The sequence below is a fragment of the Lissotriton vulgaris genome, chromosome 3_2 (assembly GCF_964263255.1).
Source record: "Lissotriton vulgaris chromosome 3_2, aLisVul1.2, whole genome shotgun sequence".
Classification (NCBI taxonomy): Eukaryota; Metazoa; Chordata; class Amphibia; order Caudata; family Salamandridae; genus Lissotriton; species Lissotriton vulgaris.
The window spans coordinates 179204291-179222564 of NC_141690.1; the positions used below are offsets into that span (position 1 = coordinate 179204291).

General features: G+C 47.4%; 1 protein-coding gene across 1 annotated transcript in view; it reads right to left on the bottom strand.

The window, feature by feature from the left end:
• The window catches only part of MSANTD1 (Myb/SANT DNA binding domain containing 1), a 143110-nt gene extending 125891 nt beyond the window's left edge, over positions 1-17219 (bottom strand). The window contains exon 1 of the mRNA XM_086964156.1: positions 16888-17219. Within this exon, the coding sequence (XP_086820282.1) occupies positions 16888-17138 (251 nt within the window). The 5' untranslated portion in view covers positions 17139-17219. The remainder of the gene's footprint in view (positions 1-16887) is intronic.
• Between the last annotated feature and the right edge of the window lie 1055 nt (positions 17220-18274).

An 18274-nucleotide genomic window follows, 5' to 3' on the forward strand; every position in this document is an offset into this window, starting at 1 on the left:
TGAGATAACTGCACTGCTTCGAGATCGTCCAGCAGACTACTAACCGCTGGCATATCAGTGGCATCAAAGTGTATATTGAGGTCGCCGATGATGGTTATATTGGAGGAGGACAAAGACAGAGAGCTGACCAGCTCAGGAAGAGCTTTCCTAAAGGCACAGTCGCTCCCTGGGGGCCGATATATCAAAAGACCTGATAAGGTTTGTGTGTGTCCGACGCTGATGGAAAAATGGGCGCACTCAGCTCCGATCAGGTCCATGGGCTTCCAGGTACAAGTGTGGCAGTTTTTAAAAGCTACGGCTATACCACCTCCTCTTCCCTTACGATTTAGGGTGTGGATTGCATAGCCCGGAGGAAGGGCCAAGTTGATAATGGCCACGTCCTCATCACCTAGCCAGGTCTCCGTCATGAAGAAGGCATCAGGGCCTTCTAACGAGATCAGTTCGTATATGTCTCGATGGTGCTTCGGCAGAGACCTGACATTATGGTGCCAAAGTTTGAAGGTACTAGGAGGAGGCGGAGCCTTCTTCCGATGTAATGGTACCTGGCTGGGGGCTAACAGCGGTGCTGATAGTTCCCACCGACCACATGGGCAAGGGTGGGGACCACACAAGGGATGCAGATCTGAATGTGGGCAGGGAGGCAGACTATGTCCAATCCGGAGGAGGTCCTGACTAGAGTACAGAATTCTCATAGTGACAAAACACAGGGTCCTGCCGTAGTCCGCGCGTCCTAAGCGCGGACGGGCGCAGACGGGCAGGACTCTGGCTTGACTCAGGCGTGAGTCAGGCGTTACCGCTGCGCGTCACCGCTGCGCGACGAGGGTGAGCTTTAAATATCGGCTCACCCAAAAGGAATGAAGGAAAACCCAACCTCAATAAATCATACACATGTGGCATCACAACACACAAAACTGTTAGGTAGCTAAACAGTAAAACAATTCCATTAACTGTAGACCTATGTGCCCCACCCCAAAAAGCAATGAGTCACTAAAATAATGCATACATAAACAAGCACTAATGCTGTGCACCCCATTAGAGACATAAAAAATAATCATAAACCTCGTAAACTACACACCACCCAAGATAGATCAAATACTGTAGAAATATACACTGAAACATATTATGTGAGAATGCACGACAACATTACAAAGAGAGAGATAGGCAGAGACCAACATCGCATTCAACATGTTTCTTCCAGCGTGTCCTTGAGTTAAATAGAAAGAGGACCACAGTACTCGTAGTGTGCAGATGAATTACAGAGATAAATTGGCACTCGTGTAGAGGTAAGTTATTACAGCTCTCTTCAAGAAGCTGGACATATCAGTGAACATACTAAAAGAAGACTGTCTCCGACATATTTGAAATGGAGGAATCCACTAGAACAGTGTCACACAAAAAAAATTCAAACACAAAACAGCTACATGGTCCTCATACACCACGAGGGCTCAAAGAAGAGTAAAAAAAAATAGATTAAGATGTACCTTTACATTTCTGCCAAAGAATTACCAAGAAGCTTGAGGCTTATCATGCCGTTTTTGACCATGCTAAAGGCTGACTGAAAACACCCAGCTAATACGCACATCTCTGTGTGCGTAACGATGTAGATAAACAGCGATTGGCAAAATGCGGTGAAAACTGCCAACCACAAGATGGCAGTATGTTGCAGACGTCCCGCCGGATGGCTCCAGGCATGTCAGTGCTTACGCGGAATTGAGGCAAAGAGCTGAACACTTGAAAATCGTCGCCAGCGTCACGAAGATCCACGGAGACATAAAGAGTGCAGGTATGAGTGCGCTTGAGCTGAACACAGCGCGCGCCTTCTTTTTCGAATTACAAGAAGGCAGTTGAACTGCCAAATGTTGAGGGGACTGTGAGAGAAAATAAATGGTAAAAATAACTCACTGGTATGCCAATCATGTAAGCAGAATGTCCGGAAGAAGCAAATTCACTACACGACCTACAATATAGACTGGCTCCATTGAAAGTTTCACTCCTCAATAATAAATAAAATGTAGACTGCAGACTCTGTGAAAGACTCAAAACGAGTGGATCACAGCTCCCATGCAGACATGAACCATGCCATATTTCTTGCAGCGCCCAAAAGCAGAAGTTGTTCTTTAGTTCACAAACAACACCTTGCCAAAGTAGCACATAGATAAAATTGCAGTCATCTTTTCGCCAGGCTTGGCTTACCCTGTGCTTGGAAAACACACGGACTGGTCTTTGCTCTTACTCTGGTGCTGCCAGGAACCATGACACCCTCACTTAAATGCCCTTACATAGAGGCTGACCCCCATTTTCACAAACCGCATTAACACGTAGTGCCAACCTTGTGCTATTAAGATCTCTGTGCCAATGTAGACAGCATCAAACGTGTAGAATCCAAAGGGGTGCCAAAGACATAGAGCTGACACTTCGCCTCAGGAGCTGACATCTAGAGACCTCTTTAAACCTTCTTGTGCTGCAATTTGATTCTGTGCAGCAACTGTACGTTGTTAGTTCTGACATCCCAAATTGTGCCTTTTCATTTTATTCATTTATTATTCTTTTAAAGACACTCTTCACACAGTTGTGTGATGTGGCTGGAACACCAACACCTGGTTGAAGAGAGTCTACCCATCCAACTCACAAACACTATTGTACGTTACCATGTGGCTGGAACACCAGGTGTGGCTGTAGTTGAACTACTCCTCCAACTCACTTTTGCTTTTATATTGAAAATGTTGTGGCTGGAACACCAAAACCGGTTGTAGTTGAACTACCCCTCCAACTCACCGTTGCTGTAGTATTCCCAGGCTGTAGTGTCAGTTGGTGGTGACACTGCTCGCTGGGGCTGTCCATTGGAAGGACACTGGTGGGGCTGACGCTAGCTTGCCTGGAAATACCTTCTTTATAGTTGTAGTTGCTTGTAGGATCTCTTGGTTTCTCTTGTAGTTCCTTAGTTTCTTTGCTGTACCAAGAGTCTCTAGGGTTCAAGTCTGCCCGTGCCCAAAAATATGTTGTGTCCTATGTAGAAAGACACCAGGAGCCAGGATGTATATTTAGCTCTTCTTTATTAAGTCTTCAGTTCAGGATACATCTGTCTTGACTCCAACCAGCCTAGTGTGGTACCATCCCCACCAGGAGCAGCCTCCTAGCTGCTCAGCCCATCTCTAACTGCCACCTTCATCCCACTCAGACACCCAGGCATTCCGCGCATCACAGGCACACCAACATTCTAAGACCAACTCACACTCAGGCTGAGCAGCTAGAGGCAGCAGGGCTAGAGTACATGTTATACAAGTAAGTAGGGTATAACAAAGTGGACGCTATAAGATGCCTGAAGTCCCCAAGCAAACCAAAGAGACCTTTCACATGAGCTGCTGACAGCATCTCAATTCATCTGATGATACCACGAGTATTTCCAACCACGCCAGCTACTTCATCCTTTTGTTAACCTGTGCAGCTCATCGCCAAAACACCTCATAACTGGTAGCCATTTTCTGCCATATGAGCCTAATCACAGGGTGTGCACACAGGAGCTAAAGTAAAACTATTGTGCGGTGCAAGCCTCCCTCTCAAACCAGAGACTGCGCTTGGGCTTCCACCCACCATAGCCTTAGAGAAAGGAGCATCATTTATGCAAGCAACTGAACTAAACATAATAAAGAAATAGTTCATTTTTTTAAGACAATAGTGCTTAAACAACATAATTGTTCCATGCTGCAAATGCATTAATGAAATTCAATTGTATATATATCATGACCAGCCTTCTAGAGTAAGCCTTGACTGTTTGATCTTGCTACCCCCTGAAAGTCAAATACAAAATGCAATAGGTCTCGCCTTTGATTAAGTTAAAGCCATTTGCTATGCTATTGGTATTGTATAGCAAAGCAAATGGCTTTAACTTAATCAAAGGCGAGACCTATTGCATTTTTTATGTTGGTTTTTAATGAAAGTGCTGAGAGAGTTGAATTTGCAGCTACTAAAAGAGCCGTAAAATGAGATCTAGATAGGACTGACGTACTTGTGGATGCTGTGACTGACAGCAGTGGAATGCATGAAGCAACAATGATTCACCTCCTGTTGACAAACTGCAAGGTCCGCGGATACATGTAGCAGCACCAACTTCATTCCACTCTCCCTGACTGGGACACGCCCACTTTGAGGCCACGCCCCCCCTCTTCAAACTTATAAAAGAAGCACTGACTGCTAGCGCTTTAGATAACTTTTGAACCCTCCTGAGGCACAGCCGGGAGTAGCAAGGAACCTGAGCATAACTTTGTTTTAAAACTGTAAAATTTCACTTTGCTTTTAAAATCACTCACCTTCCCTGTCACATCACTGCAGTGTGCAGGCACCCTTTACTGCTGAAAAACGAGCACTGGTAAGGGCAAAATTGACGTTTTCCCGCCAACTTCATTCCCCTCTCCCTGACTGGGACACGCCCACTTTGAGGCCACGCCCCCCCTCTTCAAAGTTATAAAAGAAGCACTGACTGCTAGCGCTTTAGATAACTTTTGAACCCTCCTGAGGCACAGCTGGGAGTAGCAAGGAACATGAGCATAACTTTGTTTTAAAACTGTAAAATTTCACTTTGCTTTTAAAATCACTCACCTTCCCTGTCACATCACTGCAGTGTGCAGGCACCCTTTCCTGCTGGAAAACGAGCACTGGTAAGGGCAAAATCGCAGTTTTCCCGCCAACTTCATTCCACTCTCCCTGACTGGGACACGCCCACTTTGAGGCCACGCCCCCCCTCTTCAAAGTTATAAAAGAAGCACTGACTGCTAGCGCTTTAGATAACTTTTGAACCCTCCTGAGGCACAGCTGGGAGTAGCAAGAAACATGAGCATAACTTTGTTTTAAAACTGTAAAATTTCACTTTGCTTTTAAAATCACTCACCTTCCCTGTCACATCACTGCAGTGTGCAGGCACCCTTTCCTGCTGGAAAACGAGCACTGGTAAGGGCAAAATCGCAGTTTTCCCGCCAACTTCATTCCACTCTCCCTGACTGGGACACGCCCACTTTGAGGCCACGCCCCCCCTCTTCAAAGTTATAAAAGAAGCACTGACTGCTAGCGCTTTAGATAACTTTTGAACCCTCCTGAGGCACAGCCGGGAGTAGCAAGGAACCTGAGCATAACTTTGTTTTAAAACTGTAAAATTTCACTTTGCTTTTAAAATCACTCCCCTTCCCTGTCACATCACTGCAGTGTGCAGGCACCCTTTCCTGCTGAAAAACGAGCACTGGTAAGGGCAAAATTGACGTTTTCCCGCCAACTTCATTCCCCTCTCCCTGACTGGGACACGCCCACTTTGAGGCCACGCCCCCCCCTCTTCAAAGTTATAAAAGAAGCACTGAATGCTAGCGCTTTAGATAACTTTTGAACCCTCCTGAGGCACAGCCGGGAGTATCAAGGAACCTGAGCATAACTTTGTTTTAAAACTGTAAAATTTCACTTTGCTTTTAAAATCACTCACCTTCCCTGTCACATCACTGCAGTGTGCAGGCACCCTTTCCTGCTGGAAAACGAGCACTGGTAAGGGCAAAATCGCTGTTTTCCCGCCAACTTCATTCCACTCTTCCTGACTGGGACACGCCCACTTTTAGGCCACGCCCCCCCTCTTCAAAGTTATAAAAGAAGCACTGACTGCTAGCGCTTTAGATAACTTTTGAACCCTCCTGAGGCACAGCCGGGAGTAGCAAGGAACCTGAGCATAACTTTGTTTTAAAACTGTAAAATTTCACTTTGCTTTTAAAATCACTCACCTTCCATGTCACATCACTGCAGTGTGCAGGCACCCTTTCCTGCTGAAAAACGAGCACTGGTAAGGACAAAATTGACGTTTTTCCGCCAACTTCATTCCCCTCTCCCTGACTGGGACACGCCCACTCGAGGCCACGCCTCTTGCATTGCTCCCTCCCTACAAATATGTGCATGTTCCGGAAGCGCAGCGGACGAGCGCAGCGGGCGCGCCGTTTGCGCGCCGAAGGCAAGCCCGTTTGCGCCCGTCCGCGCCAGAACTAGCCTAGGTCCAGGCACCCTGGACCTTTCCACTCAAGGAAGGCTGTCATACTCCAGGGACTCTCTGTTACAACTGAACCAGCCCCTACAGGCCTCCTGCACCAATTCCTTTAAAGGTGAGAGCCGATGTACCCAATGTCTACATTGCCCATTTAAACTTTCCCCAACATTGAAGAACCAACTACCTCCGACAATCATTAATATGGCTCTATTAGATTGTAGATCTTTACCCAAACATTCCCAGGAAATACATATGCTACTAAAAGAGGAGAAACTTGAAATCCTGTTTCTCACAGAAACGTGGCTCTGCCCAGACTCGGAATATGACATCGTTCAGGCGCTCCCTCAGGGCTATCTCCTGCAACATCTAGACCGAGCGAAGGGAAAGGGAGGAGGGATTGCTATTATCTATAAGGACCAATTTACATGTCGATTTCACGACAGTCCCCTATCGAATTGTGAAAATGTACATTTTAACATCCAACTATCTCCATGCAACTCCCTCTCTGGAGTCCTCATTTACTGCCCACCAGGGCCTCTGGGCCAATTCTGTAGTTCCCTGTTGGAATTTTCAACTATATTGTCTAGCACCTCGTCTAACATGATAGTCCTAGGGGACCTTAATATACATTTCGACAACAGCAATGACAATACTGCATTAGAATTACTTGCAGACCTAGCGACTCTTCAGCTCCACCTTCAGAGCGATCAACCCACGCATATGCTCGGACATTTACTCGACCCCATCATAAGCAACATTGATGACTTTAAAACTAATGTCCCGATCCCTCTGCCATGGTCGGATCATTTACTCATCCCTTTCAGGTGGGAAGTACCTAACATCTCTCTTCCCAATAAACCCCCTGACAAACCTAAGCGTCCCTGGGCCTAACTAGACACTGATAAGTGGAAGCAGGCCCTGGAACTCTGCAAACCAACCCAGGAAACAGACCCTATCACAGCAGATATGGAGTGCTCCTCTTGGATTGAAAACTCCCTTAACACGTTTCTCCCAAAAAAAAGTCTGCCCCATGGTTCACCCAGGAGACTCGCCAGCTAAAGAAACTTTGCAAGAAAGCCGAAAGAGAGTGGCGGAAAGACTTCGACCCTAACCGCAAGAAGGACTACAGATTGTCTATTCTTACGTATAAAAAAGCCCTGAAAAATGCCCAGACCGCTTTTTTTCAAGAGAAAATCAGCTCGGCATCATGTTCATCGAGGGAGACTTTCTTAATCGTCAAACGACTTCTCAAAACACCAGAATCCACAGGCTCGATTGACCCCTCAAACAACCACTGTGACGAACTGGCTACGTTTTTTGATCAAAAGATCCAAAACATTTTACAGCTACTCCCACCCCTTTCCCCGATAGACCACTCATCGCTACCTGTACTGCAGGGCAACTACCTTAACACGGGACTTAACTCATTCACCCCTATAAGTCCTGACACCCTGTCTTCCATTTTCCACTCACTCAAAAGTGGCTCACCATCTGACCCCGCTCCAGTTAAAATCTTAAAGCTGGTTGCACCTACCATTCTCGAACCATTGGTAAATGTGATCAATGCCTCGCTGACCAACGGCCTGGTTCCCCCTAGCTGGAAGAAGGCGAAGGTTAGGGCCTTACTTAAAAAACCTAACTTAGACCCCCTCAACCTCTCCAACTTTAGACCGATCTCCCTCCTTCCGTGCACTAGCAAGATTACAGAAAAATTCATCAACTCCCAGCTGTCTAATTATCTCGAAACAAATGAATTACTTAAATCCTCACAGACAGGTTTTCACCCGGGCCAGGGCACTGAAACCGCGATGGTGACGGTGGTCGAGGAAGCCAGGAAGATCATGGACACAGGAGGATCAGTGGCAGTGATCCTCCTGGACCTGAGCGCGGCCTTCGACACGGTCAACCACCAGATCCTAGTCCAGCGACTTAGCGATCTTGGGATCACAGGCACTGCCCTGTCTTGGCTGAAATCGTTTCTTCAGGACCGCTCATTCCAGGTTATAGAGGGCAATTATACATCTAAAGAGACGTTGTGGAGTGCCTCAGGGCTCTTCTTTGAGCCCCACGCTCTTCAACGTATATATGTCCCCCCTGGAAAAGATAGTCACCCCACATGGGATAAAACTCCTGACGTACGCAGATGACACGCAGCTGGTGGTCTCTCTCACCCAGCAGGAAAATCCCACCATAGACCTCTACTCCTGCCTGAGAGACATAGTCAGCTAGATGGACAGATCTCACTTGAAGCTTAACAGCGACAAGACGGAGATCATGGTGATGGGGAATCAGGCCCATTTCCACCCAGACTCTCTTTGGCCCCCCTGCATGGGTAAACCTCCAACTCCCAAGCCCGAGATTAAAAGCCTCGGTCTATGGCTAGATAAAAACCTCACCATGCAAACCCAAGCAAGGAAAACGGCTGGATTTTGTTTCGGTCTCTTGCGCTCAATCCGAAAAATCCTACCACTGATCCCTCTCCAATCAAGGAAACTTTTGATCCAAGGCCTTATTTTGTCAAGGTTGGATTACGGCAACGCACTGTACCTGGGCGTACCACAGAAAGTTACAACTAAATTACAGGTAGTACAAAACGCCGCCGCCAGGATCTTGACCAATACTAAGACCCGCTGCTCGGCCAAACCAGCTATCCGAGAGCTGCACTGGCTACCCGTCATAGAAAGAGTGCAGTTCAAGGCGCTCTGCCTTACGCACAAAATTCTTAACGGAAAAGCCCCCCCTATACTTAAAGATCTGGTCACTCCTTATACCACCTCCAGACCCCTCCGATCTTCTAATGCCCACCTCACTCGAGTACCCAAGATCAATAGAGCACGATCAGGAGGTCGTTGTTTTTCGTACAACGCGTCCAAATTGTGGAATTCCCTTCCCTCTGACCTTCGTGCACAACCCAACCTGCTGGCATTTCGAAAATCTCTGAAGACATGGCTGTTCCCGTGAGCTTTCCCCCCTCTTCATTCCATCTGTAATGGTTCAGCGCTGGAACGCTCACGGGCAGCTATGCGCTTTAGAAATCCGGTAACATTAACATTAACAACATTAACGCACTGAGACACACGGGCAGCCAAGCGCATGGGACACTGATGTGCAAACAGTCACCATCGGCAACATGTGCAGCGCATATGCACTGTGAAACCTCTCTGCCGGCAGCCACACAATTAATTAATTCACTCACATTGGCTCGAATACATGCACAGGGACACTTGCACAGGCAGATCCGGGTCTTCGAGACTTCTCCAGCCAGTCCGACTCTTCACCCCGCAATAGGATCCGATCAACCGAAGACGTACCGGGCTTATACTCATTGCTGGCCCAGGCGGGCCCACCCGAGATGGACTCGGACCTTTCCCTCACTCCTACTCTCTAACTACCTACAGGGCCAGGTTTGCAGCATGTCCACTGTTGGGGAGGGACACCTCACGGGCGGGGTCCTTTGACATTGGTAGACTTCTGTGTTCATTTACACTTTCTTACTGCTGATTCACTACTGATCCGTTCTTCTGGAGGGGTCCTCCATGCAACTAACCCAAGCGTTCTAGTTTGTTTTTTTAAATGGGGGGTCGACAGATGCTTCTGTTCTCGAAATGTAGGGAAGGGGGGAAAGGGAGTGGGGGTTCCTTTTAGATTGTTGTTGTTCTTGTTTTGCGGTTTCAGCTTCCACGGATTGACATCTGCATCTTCTCCACAGGTCACACCCGCCCTTAGCGCATGCAGCCAATCATATACCTATGGGCACCCATGTGTGTTCACGCGGCCTTACAAGATGGTAGGTCTTAGGCCCAAGAAGCGCCCGCCATGACCGAGGAGACCACGTTCGGGACGTCACTTCATGTCCTGTCATGGAACGTCAATGGTCTTCTGAACCGGCTCAAGCGCACAGCAGTCCTGCGCTACGTGCAGCGACTTCACATAGACATCCTCCTGCTCCAAGAAACACACCTCATGGGTAATTGCTGTCCTTTTCTTGCTCGCTATGGGTATGACAGAGTATGGCACTAGGGCTTCTCCAGAGGCTCCCGTGGGGTGGCCATCCTTATGACACAAGCTCTGCCCTTTGTCCTTTCCCAGGTGACCCACGACCCCCAAGGACTTTTGTAGCAATTTCTGTCTCTTTGGCTGGCTTCCCCCTCAATCTCGTGTCCATGTACTCTCTTCCCTCGATGCTTGCTCCCACACTTGCACAAACCGCGGCCCTACTAACCACTTTCTCTCTAGGCACTATTGTTGTTGGTGGAGACTTCAATGCAGTCTTCTTCCCGGCCATAGACACTACGGGCCCTCCCTCGGCTTCCCGCATGGTGCAAGCAAAACAGCTAAAGACCTGGTCCGCATCTTTAGGCCTCCTCGATGTATTGTGCACTTGGCAGCGGCGCACCAGCCACTTCACTCACACTTCCACAGCCCACCACATACAGGCATGCATAGACGCAATCTTTGCCCCCGCTACTGATTGCTCGGTGATTGTTGACACTCGCATCCTACCTAGAAGAATTTCAGACCACTCTCCAGTGCGCCTGTGTACAGGTACCCCCCCCCACCCCCCTCAGCCCAGTAAACGTGGAGGATGAACCCATGGTTCGTCTAAGACAAGAACTTTAAGAAGGCAGTTGGGAAGGAGCTTGAGCAATACTTTCTCACCAACGCAGGTTCTGTGTCCTCCCCGGGTACCCTGTGGGAGGCAGGGAAGGGGACCATAAGAGGTTTCACAAAGGGGAAGCTAAAGAAGCAGAGATTACTTCAAGAGAGGAGCAGGCACTTCGCTTGGAACAACCACTTTCCCAGTCTGAAGACGCCGCCCAAAGCTGCAAACTCGCTGACCTACGGGCCAAGATCAGGCAGCTATCCTTGGACGCGGCCAAATTCCTGTGGAGGTCATTGGTGGCGAGGGTATACAGGTGGGGAGACAAAAATTGTACGATTTTGCACAGGTTGGCCACTAACCCCAGGCCAAATCGTATGATTCCAGAGGTGGTAGACGACCGGGGCTTGTTACACAGTGCCAGATTGGCGATGGCCCGCAGATTCGCTGCTTACTATCGACGTTTATACGCAGCGCAAACTCCTGACCTACCGCTTCATATCCTCCTTGCAATAGGTAACGTACGTCTTCCTCGGTTGGAGATAGTTGCCTAGAAAGACCTGGACCGCCCCATATCCAGGAAAGAAATCGAGGAGTCAATTTCCCTCACGTCATCGGGCAAGACTCCATGACCAGACGGTCTCCCCCAAGAATACTATGCGTTGTACCGTGACACTCTTTTGCCCCACCTGGATGGTCTCTTCCGAGTAGCCCTTGAAAAAGGCTCCTTCCCTTCAGAGACGGACAGTGCCACTATTGTGGTCATCCCCAGAATCCCAGACTCCCTCCCGTTCTTGTTCAGACTACCATCCCATATACCTCCTCAATACGGAGATCAAGTTATTCGCCACCATCTTGTCCCTGCGCCTGAAGCCTTATCTGTCCTTATTGGTGCACCCGGACCAATGTGGCTTTATGCCCATACATACGACCCACCATTGTCTTCGGAGGGTTCAACTGGCTTTGGTCCACCGACACTTACTTACCCCTTATTTAGCTCTTCTTCTTATAGATTTCGAAAAAGCTTTCAACTCGGTGGACTGGGCTTATTTGCACGAGGTGCTAGCTGAGATGGGGTTCGTTACCCGATTCTTGGCCCTGTTCCGGGTCCTCAACGCGCAGCCGCACGCGCATGTCCGGGTTAACGGCATACTATCCAAGGCCTTTCCCATTGCGAGAGGTACGCTAAATTGGACAGTTTCTGGGGGGGCCATTGAGGAAGACCTCACAGAAGTCCTTTGATGGAAGGGCCCCCATGACCCACGACACTCACTATTACGGATCACTGATGGTTTAGAAGGGTCCAGAAATTACAAGATATTTTTCAACAAGGCCATGATTGTAGCCAAGCGCGACATAGCGGTGCCATGGAAATGCCCGATCCACTGACCCTGGGGAGGTGGCGCAAGGGAGTGGACTGGTGTGCGACCCAAGAAAGGACCTTGTATGTGGCACGTGGATACCCTAAGAAATATTGTAGGGTGTGGGGTAAATTGTTGGTCCCTGTGGGGGGCTTTGAATGATTAGCTAAACCACTCAATTGACTTGTACCTCTGGGGATGTGATTGTGGGATGCTTTATTTTTATAGATGTAATAGAATTGTTGTCTTCCGTGTTCTTGCTTACCTGCTTATATGTTCTGAAATCAATACATTTGATTATAAACACCTTCAGAAGACCTAAACATGCATCTTGAAGACGACACATGCAAACTAAGTCAAAGTCTTAAAAAAGATCTGGGTGCCATAAATCTCAATTAATTGAACTCCGACCCCACACCCCACACACAAAGCGGGTCAAATGATGGACCCTATTTTTTCCAGTGTCTTTGGTCTCGCTCCCTACCTCGCTATGCCATTATTTGTGGACAGACCATTTTGCAGTGCCTTTCTTCATACCCCACTACTCCTCTTTTTGCCGCTCAACTACCTGTCCTAAAGTTATGGCTACAAACTGGGCTAAACTCTACATTCCTTCCCACAATATCTGTTTCTCTAATACTGCTCCCCATTTGGCACATCAGGTTTACCGTGATCAGCCCACAGCTGATAACTGGCTCTAAAGCTCCCGTGACACAATTCTACCAGCCAAATTCTGTGTCCAGGCAGCACCCGCCCCGTGGTTTAATGTGTCCCTACTGGAAGAAAAGAATCTCTGTAAGCGACTCGAAAGGGAGTGGAGGAAGCTATACGATCCAAACTCTAAATCAAAATATAAAATAACCTTGAACAATTACCATATGAACTGTAGAAATGTCCATGCCTCATTGTTCTCCCAAAAAAATTCAAATGCCCAAAACTGCCTAAAAAGACTCTTCAAAGTGGTTCCAGACCTGTTAAACCCCAGTAACACAGTATCCTCCCTCGCGCTATCACAAGCCAAATGCGAAGAGCTGGCGGTTTATTTTGTCGACAAAGTTACAAATATTTAACTTGCTCTAGCCACAGCAAGCACTGCCAAGCCCCAGCCCGGGAGCACAAGCTCACTTCCTACTCCCACCCCATCTTCCTTAAAGAAAAACATTCACGCGGCCATGAGGCAAATGCTGACTCAATTACACTCGCTGCCCCCCTTATAGAGTTATTGGGATTTCTGAACCTGTAGAGTCAGTTAAATTAGGTTCCCTGCTCAATCCTTTCCCCCCAGCCAAACTGAGCACTTTGAGTCCTCACCTCATGACTTCCCTGGTTGAACTGTAGAACTTTTCTCTACATGAGGGGCTCATTCCCAAAACCTGGAAGCATGCCATTGTGATCCCCCTGTAAACAAAAACACCTGGATCCATCCAATTGGTTCAATTTTAGGCCCATCTCTTTGCTGCCCATTCTCTCCAAGATACTGAAGAAGCATGTAATCACCCAGCTCACTTCATTTGTTGAAGCTCAGAAGTCCTTTGATCATTCCCACTCTGGATTCAGAGAGGAGTATAGCACTAAATCCGAACTTAGTGGAAAGCTGTGGCCTCACCCTCTTTTCATACCATGATGACACTCCGATCATTTTCTCTGTCATCCGAGGAGGATGCCTCCTCAGAAGACCTCAACTCCTGCCTATGCCCTATCTCCATTTGGATGCATTCCGAATCTCCAAAGTTGATTGGTGACAAAACCGAGGTTACACTATTAGGTAGGAATCCCCAACTCTGGCCTTCCATGCTTGGGACTCTTCCCGGACCCCCTAACAAAGTGAAGAACCACAAGTTTTGGTTAGACTTCACTCCGCCCATAAAGCCTCAACCAACCAAGGTAGCCTCCTCATGCTTTACCATTATGAAATGGATTCAAAAGATCGTGTGGATATTTCCTTCCCTGCTCAAAGAACCATCATCCAGGCCATGATTTTGTCCAGGGTAGTTTAAGGTAACATTTTATATTTGGGAGCAGATAAGACCAGGATCAGCCTTTAAGGGGTTCAGAACTCTGCTGCCAGGCTCCTGTTCCAGCTCTCCAAATATTCTGCCGTGTTTGGCCTCCTTCATGATGCCCATTGATTTACAGTGCACAAGGTGTGAGAAAGTGCTCTCTTTCTTGCATGGTATGCCCCCATTTTTTGCTGAATTGCTGAAGTGCTTTGACTGAGTGTGCCCGGGGCTCCTGCCAACCAGGTACCCAGGGCCTGTGTTTCTTCCCTAAAACTGCATTGAAACCTAAACCAAATTGGTATCTATGGCCACATGTCAGCCCCTGGTAAATGGTACCCTAGGTATCCAGGGCACTGTGACCAGAGAAAACCCCTAAGGGCTGCAGCACTTATTGTGCCACCCTTAGAGGCCCTGTGTCCTGACACACACACTGCCTTGGCAGGCTGCGTGTCTTGATGCAGAACAAAACAAATAGTAGACATGGCACACATCCCTAAGTGCTATGCCCACAAAACACTGCCCACGCATACATCTGTCCCCCTTCTAGTTGGGTGCCGTATGCCAGTGGTGAGGGTACATGTGCATGAGCCCTGTACCCATACAGTACCCTGGTCCATTCCTGGGCACTGTAAGCGCAGTGCTGCCATTAAGAGTATATGGTGCTGGGAGGTTGTCATAACGAACTGCACCGCACCATAATGGCTATACTGAAGACTGAGAAGTTGGGTATCAAACTTCTCAGCACATTAAACCCACACTGATGCCAGTGTGGAATTTAATGAAAAATGCACGACAGAGGGCATCTTAGAGATGCCCCCTAAAACTTGACCAACTCCCAGTGACCTGACTGAGTGGCTGCTGAGGCTGCCACCCCCAGATATGTTTCCGGACCCCTGGGTACATCCTGGGACGAGGTGCCAACCCTCCTCCCCTAGGAGGGCAGGGTTCACGAAGGAGAAGCTTGAAAGGCTTTGTGAGCCTCTCCAGACCACTTGCTGTACTCAGCAATTGGTCCCCACTGGTTCTACCCCCCACTTTGGGCGGGACTGTAGTTGCTTGTGAATATTTTATTACCCTTTGTGTTGTTAATGGTAAAATAAAATACTTCTTTTTCATAAAAGTTAGTATTAGTCTGGACAATCATTTATTGCTGCTACTGTGTGTATTTTGAGTTGTGAGCCTGTGTCCACCCATCCTGTATCTATCTATCTACCACCAAGGGAGCTTTGGGCTACTAGGACCACGCTATTATGAAGATTCACGTGCTGAAGGGATACTCGGCCCAGTTGCTCGGATCCATAATAGGTCCGGAACCAGGACATCAGGAGTAAATGGCCTCAACTTCCATGGTTGGGCTCAGTAGCTCCTGCTTGTTTGTGGCCCTCTGAACAGGATGTGACACAGAGAAGTTTTAATGGTATGGTCAAAGTGAGCAATTGCACAGGGCCCCCACCATCTAGGGGGAAACCGGTAAAGGGAATTATCTACCCAATTGACCTCTATCTATCCTATTCCTATATCTAAACCCATCTCCATCTCTGCCTACTTCTACCTCGCTACTGTGGGTCATTTTAATAATTTTTGGGGTCCAGGAAATGACATAATTCAACTGTTTTGGTGTTGCCATGTTAAAGTTGAACATATCATTGAATATTGTTTGGCATAGTAATGGCTTGAATTGGTAGGATATGGGTAAGAAAACTTTATTTTTTTCCATACAGGGGTCCAGAAATATGTCTTGGTCTGGGTCCCCGAAATAACACTGTTCTGACACACAGCATTTGAAGGGCGGTGTACTGTGCCTCTTAGATGCCTTTGTGGGCACACACACATGATTTAATTTAAATGAGTGTATGTGTAGTTTATTTAAGGTCAATGTTTGCACCCTGAGGGGCAGATTTACAAGCCCCTTACGCCACTTTTCCTGTGTTAAAAGTGACGCAAAAGTGGCGCAAGGGCCTTGTAAATCTGCCTCTGAGGTTCTGGATTGTGCTGTCAGGGCCCGGCTAAGTTACAAGTATGGTGGGCTGAAATATTGAATATTGCTCGCTTGGAATTACAAAACGCCACGGGCCCGGCTAAGTTACAAATATGGTGGGCTGAAATATTGAATATTGCTCGCTTGGAATTACAAAACGCCCTGTTTGGAATGCCCTAATATTCCCTATATCATCTTTTAATTTGAATAAATACAGATTTCTACAGGTTTAGCCTAAGAATCACATTTAAGACATCCCATTTAAAGCACCCAGAATCGATGAGAAGTCTAATTGCCTGAAAACTGCGATTTGTTCCATTTCCCTCCCCATGATTCCATCCTTTCTGCGTGTATACCCAGTGCACATTGGTTCCCAGCCATGATAACAGCTACAGCAGTCGAGCTCCCTTATAGTGCCCCCTTCTGATGTGATCAGTCGGTGACAGCAGGCACCCGCACCCCTTCACCCTCCCAACGCCCCCCCCCCCCCCCCTCCCCCCCGCGAAGATTTGGATTCCACGCGGAGCACCTCGTCAGGCGGGGCCAAAGCCCGGGAAATCTTAAACTGGAGGCCGCCGCCATTTCGAGACTGAACTTTCACTTTTAAGTCTATTGAAGAACGCCTCGGCTGCTCTGCAAAAGGCGCTGAACTGTGTGAATCAGCCCCTCCCCCACACACACACACGCGCTCATTCCAAGGTGCGAGGGTATCAACTAAAATGCACCCTGCAGCAGCCTGCATCAGCACTTCAGGAACCCAACGCAGCAAAAACACCCTCTGCTGCAAATGATGCAGTTATGTGACACCAATGCTGCCTGCCTGTGTCATAAACAAAACAAGCCCACTCTCTTTCATATTTTTGTTCTCAGTATCACACGGACGCAGAACCAGCACTTGCAAAAAATATATATATATATGTATGTGAATATCGTCTTACCTGTACTGAAACGTCATGTTAGTAATTTTAATTTTAATTTCCTCTCCCAGGCGGTGCTCCCCTGTCATTTCAAATAGTTTGTTGGCCATTTTCTCGTAAACTTTGGCATTCCTCTTGGTCTGCTTCAGCTCGTCAAAATATTCCTCCCAGACGAGCATCAGGCCGCGCATTTCGGCATCAGTCCAGTTCCTAGCCCTCCTGTGCTTTTCATTCTGAGAAGAAAGCATGTAACTGATGTCGGCCGCGGCCATCGCTGCTGGTCTGAGAGGGGTTTTAAAAGAGGGCTCTTAATATACACTGGAAGAATTCTGCTTGAGATTTTTGCAGGAGGAGGCAGGCCTGTGTGCCTGGAGCAACTGAGCAGCAACAGCACATATGAAACCTTTTTGCAACAGCTTGAGAGCATAAAATGGGGCCTACATCTGACAGGCAGGAATTTAGTTAAAAGCTTTTAAACAGAGAAACGTCATTTCGATGTCAGGTTCCCATAGCAACAGAGCAACTGCATAAGCTACAACAACAAAAACCTTTTAACTGAAAGCCAAGGAATCAGGACAAAGTTGACAGGCCATCAATATTAAAGCTTTTAAACACTTAAAGAAAGGTTTCATAGAAAAAAGGTCTCTACAGCCTGGCAAGGATCCACTTTTAAGTTCCATTTCTTTTCAGCCCTGCTCTTGCCTTTCAGGCAGACAACTTGTTGTGGGCGGATGGGGGTGGGTTGGGAGGTAGCTTTTAAGTTGCCCTCCCCCGCAGCTGCCTTGTCTGTTTAAAGAGACAAGAAGCGATGCATGCAAGCAGTAGCAGTCTTTTAAATATAGAAACTAAACCCGGATGTAAACCTACAAAAAGAATTAATATAGATTATGTCAGCACACATTAGATTAATGTATCAGATGACATACAGAACATGCTGTATCGCAACACTTATATATTCTCATTTTTTTATTTTTTATAAATGACTTTATTTGTACTTAATCAAGTTATAAACACCATGAAAAAAATAAAACAACAGAGCTCACACAGTCACATCCGGACATCCCTTGCAGTAATTTATCAAGTAATACAAATCATTGCGGTGTACATACACCAATCGGAGTCAACCACACATCCAACTATGCCATATATGCTGATTCCATGGCAAAGTATTCTCACCAAGCTCCTCAGATCTTTTGGTGTTTACGAGGGCAGCTTCTCATTGGGTTCATAGGCACTTACAACTTCTCCATGCCTCTTAGACATTGTTGCAGTAGTGGGTCTACAATGCTTAGCCACGAATCATTGAGCTGGAAGTACGACCAGGTTAGGAGGATTTTTAGCGACTCTGGCAAGACCCAAGTCATTAAGTAGGCCCACTGAAGTCGCTTTAGGGAGGGTCTGACTCAAT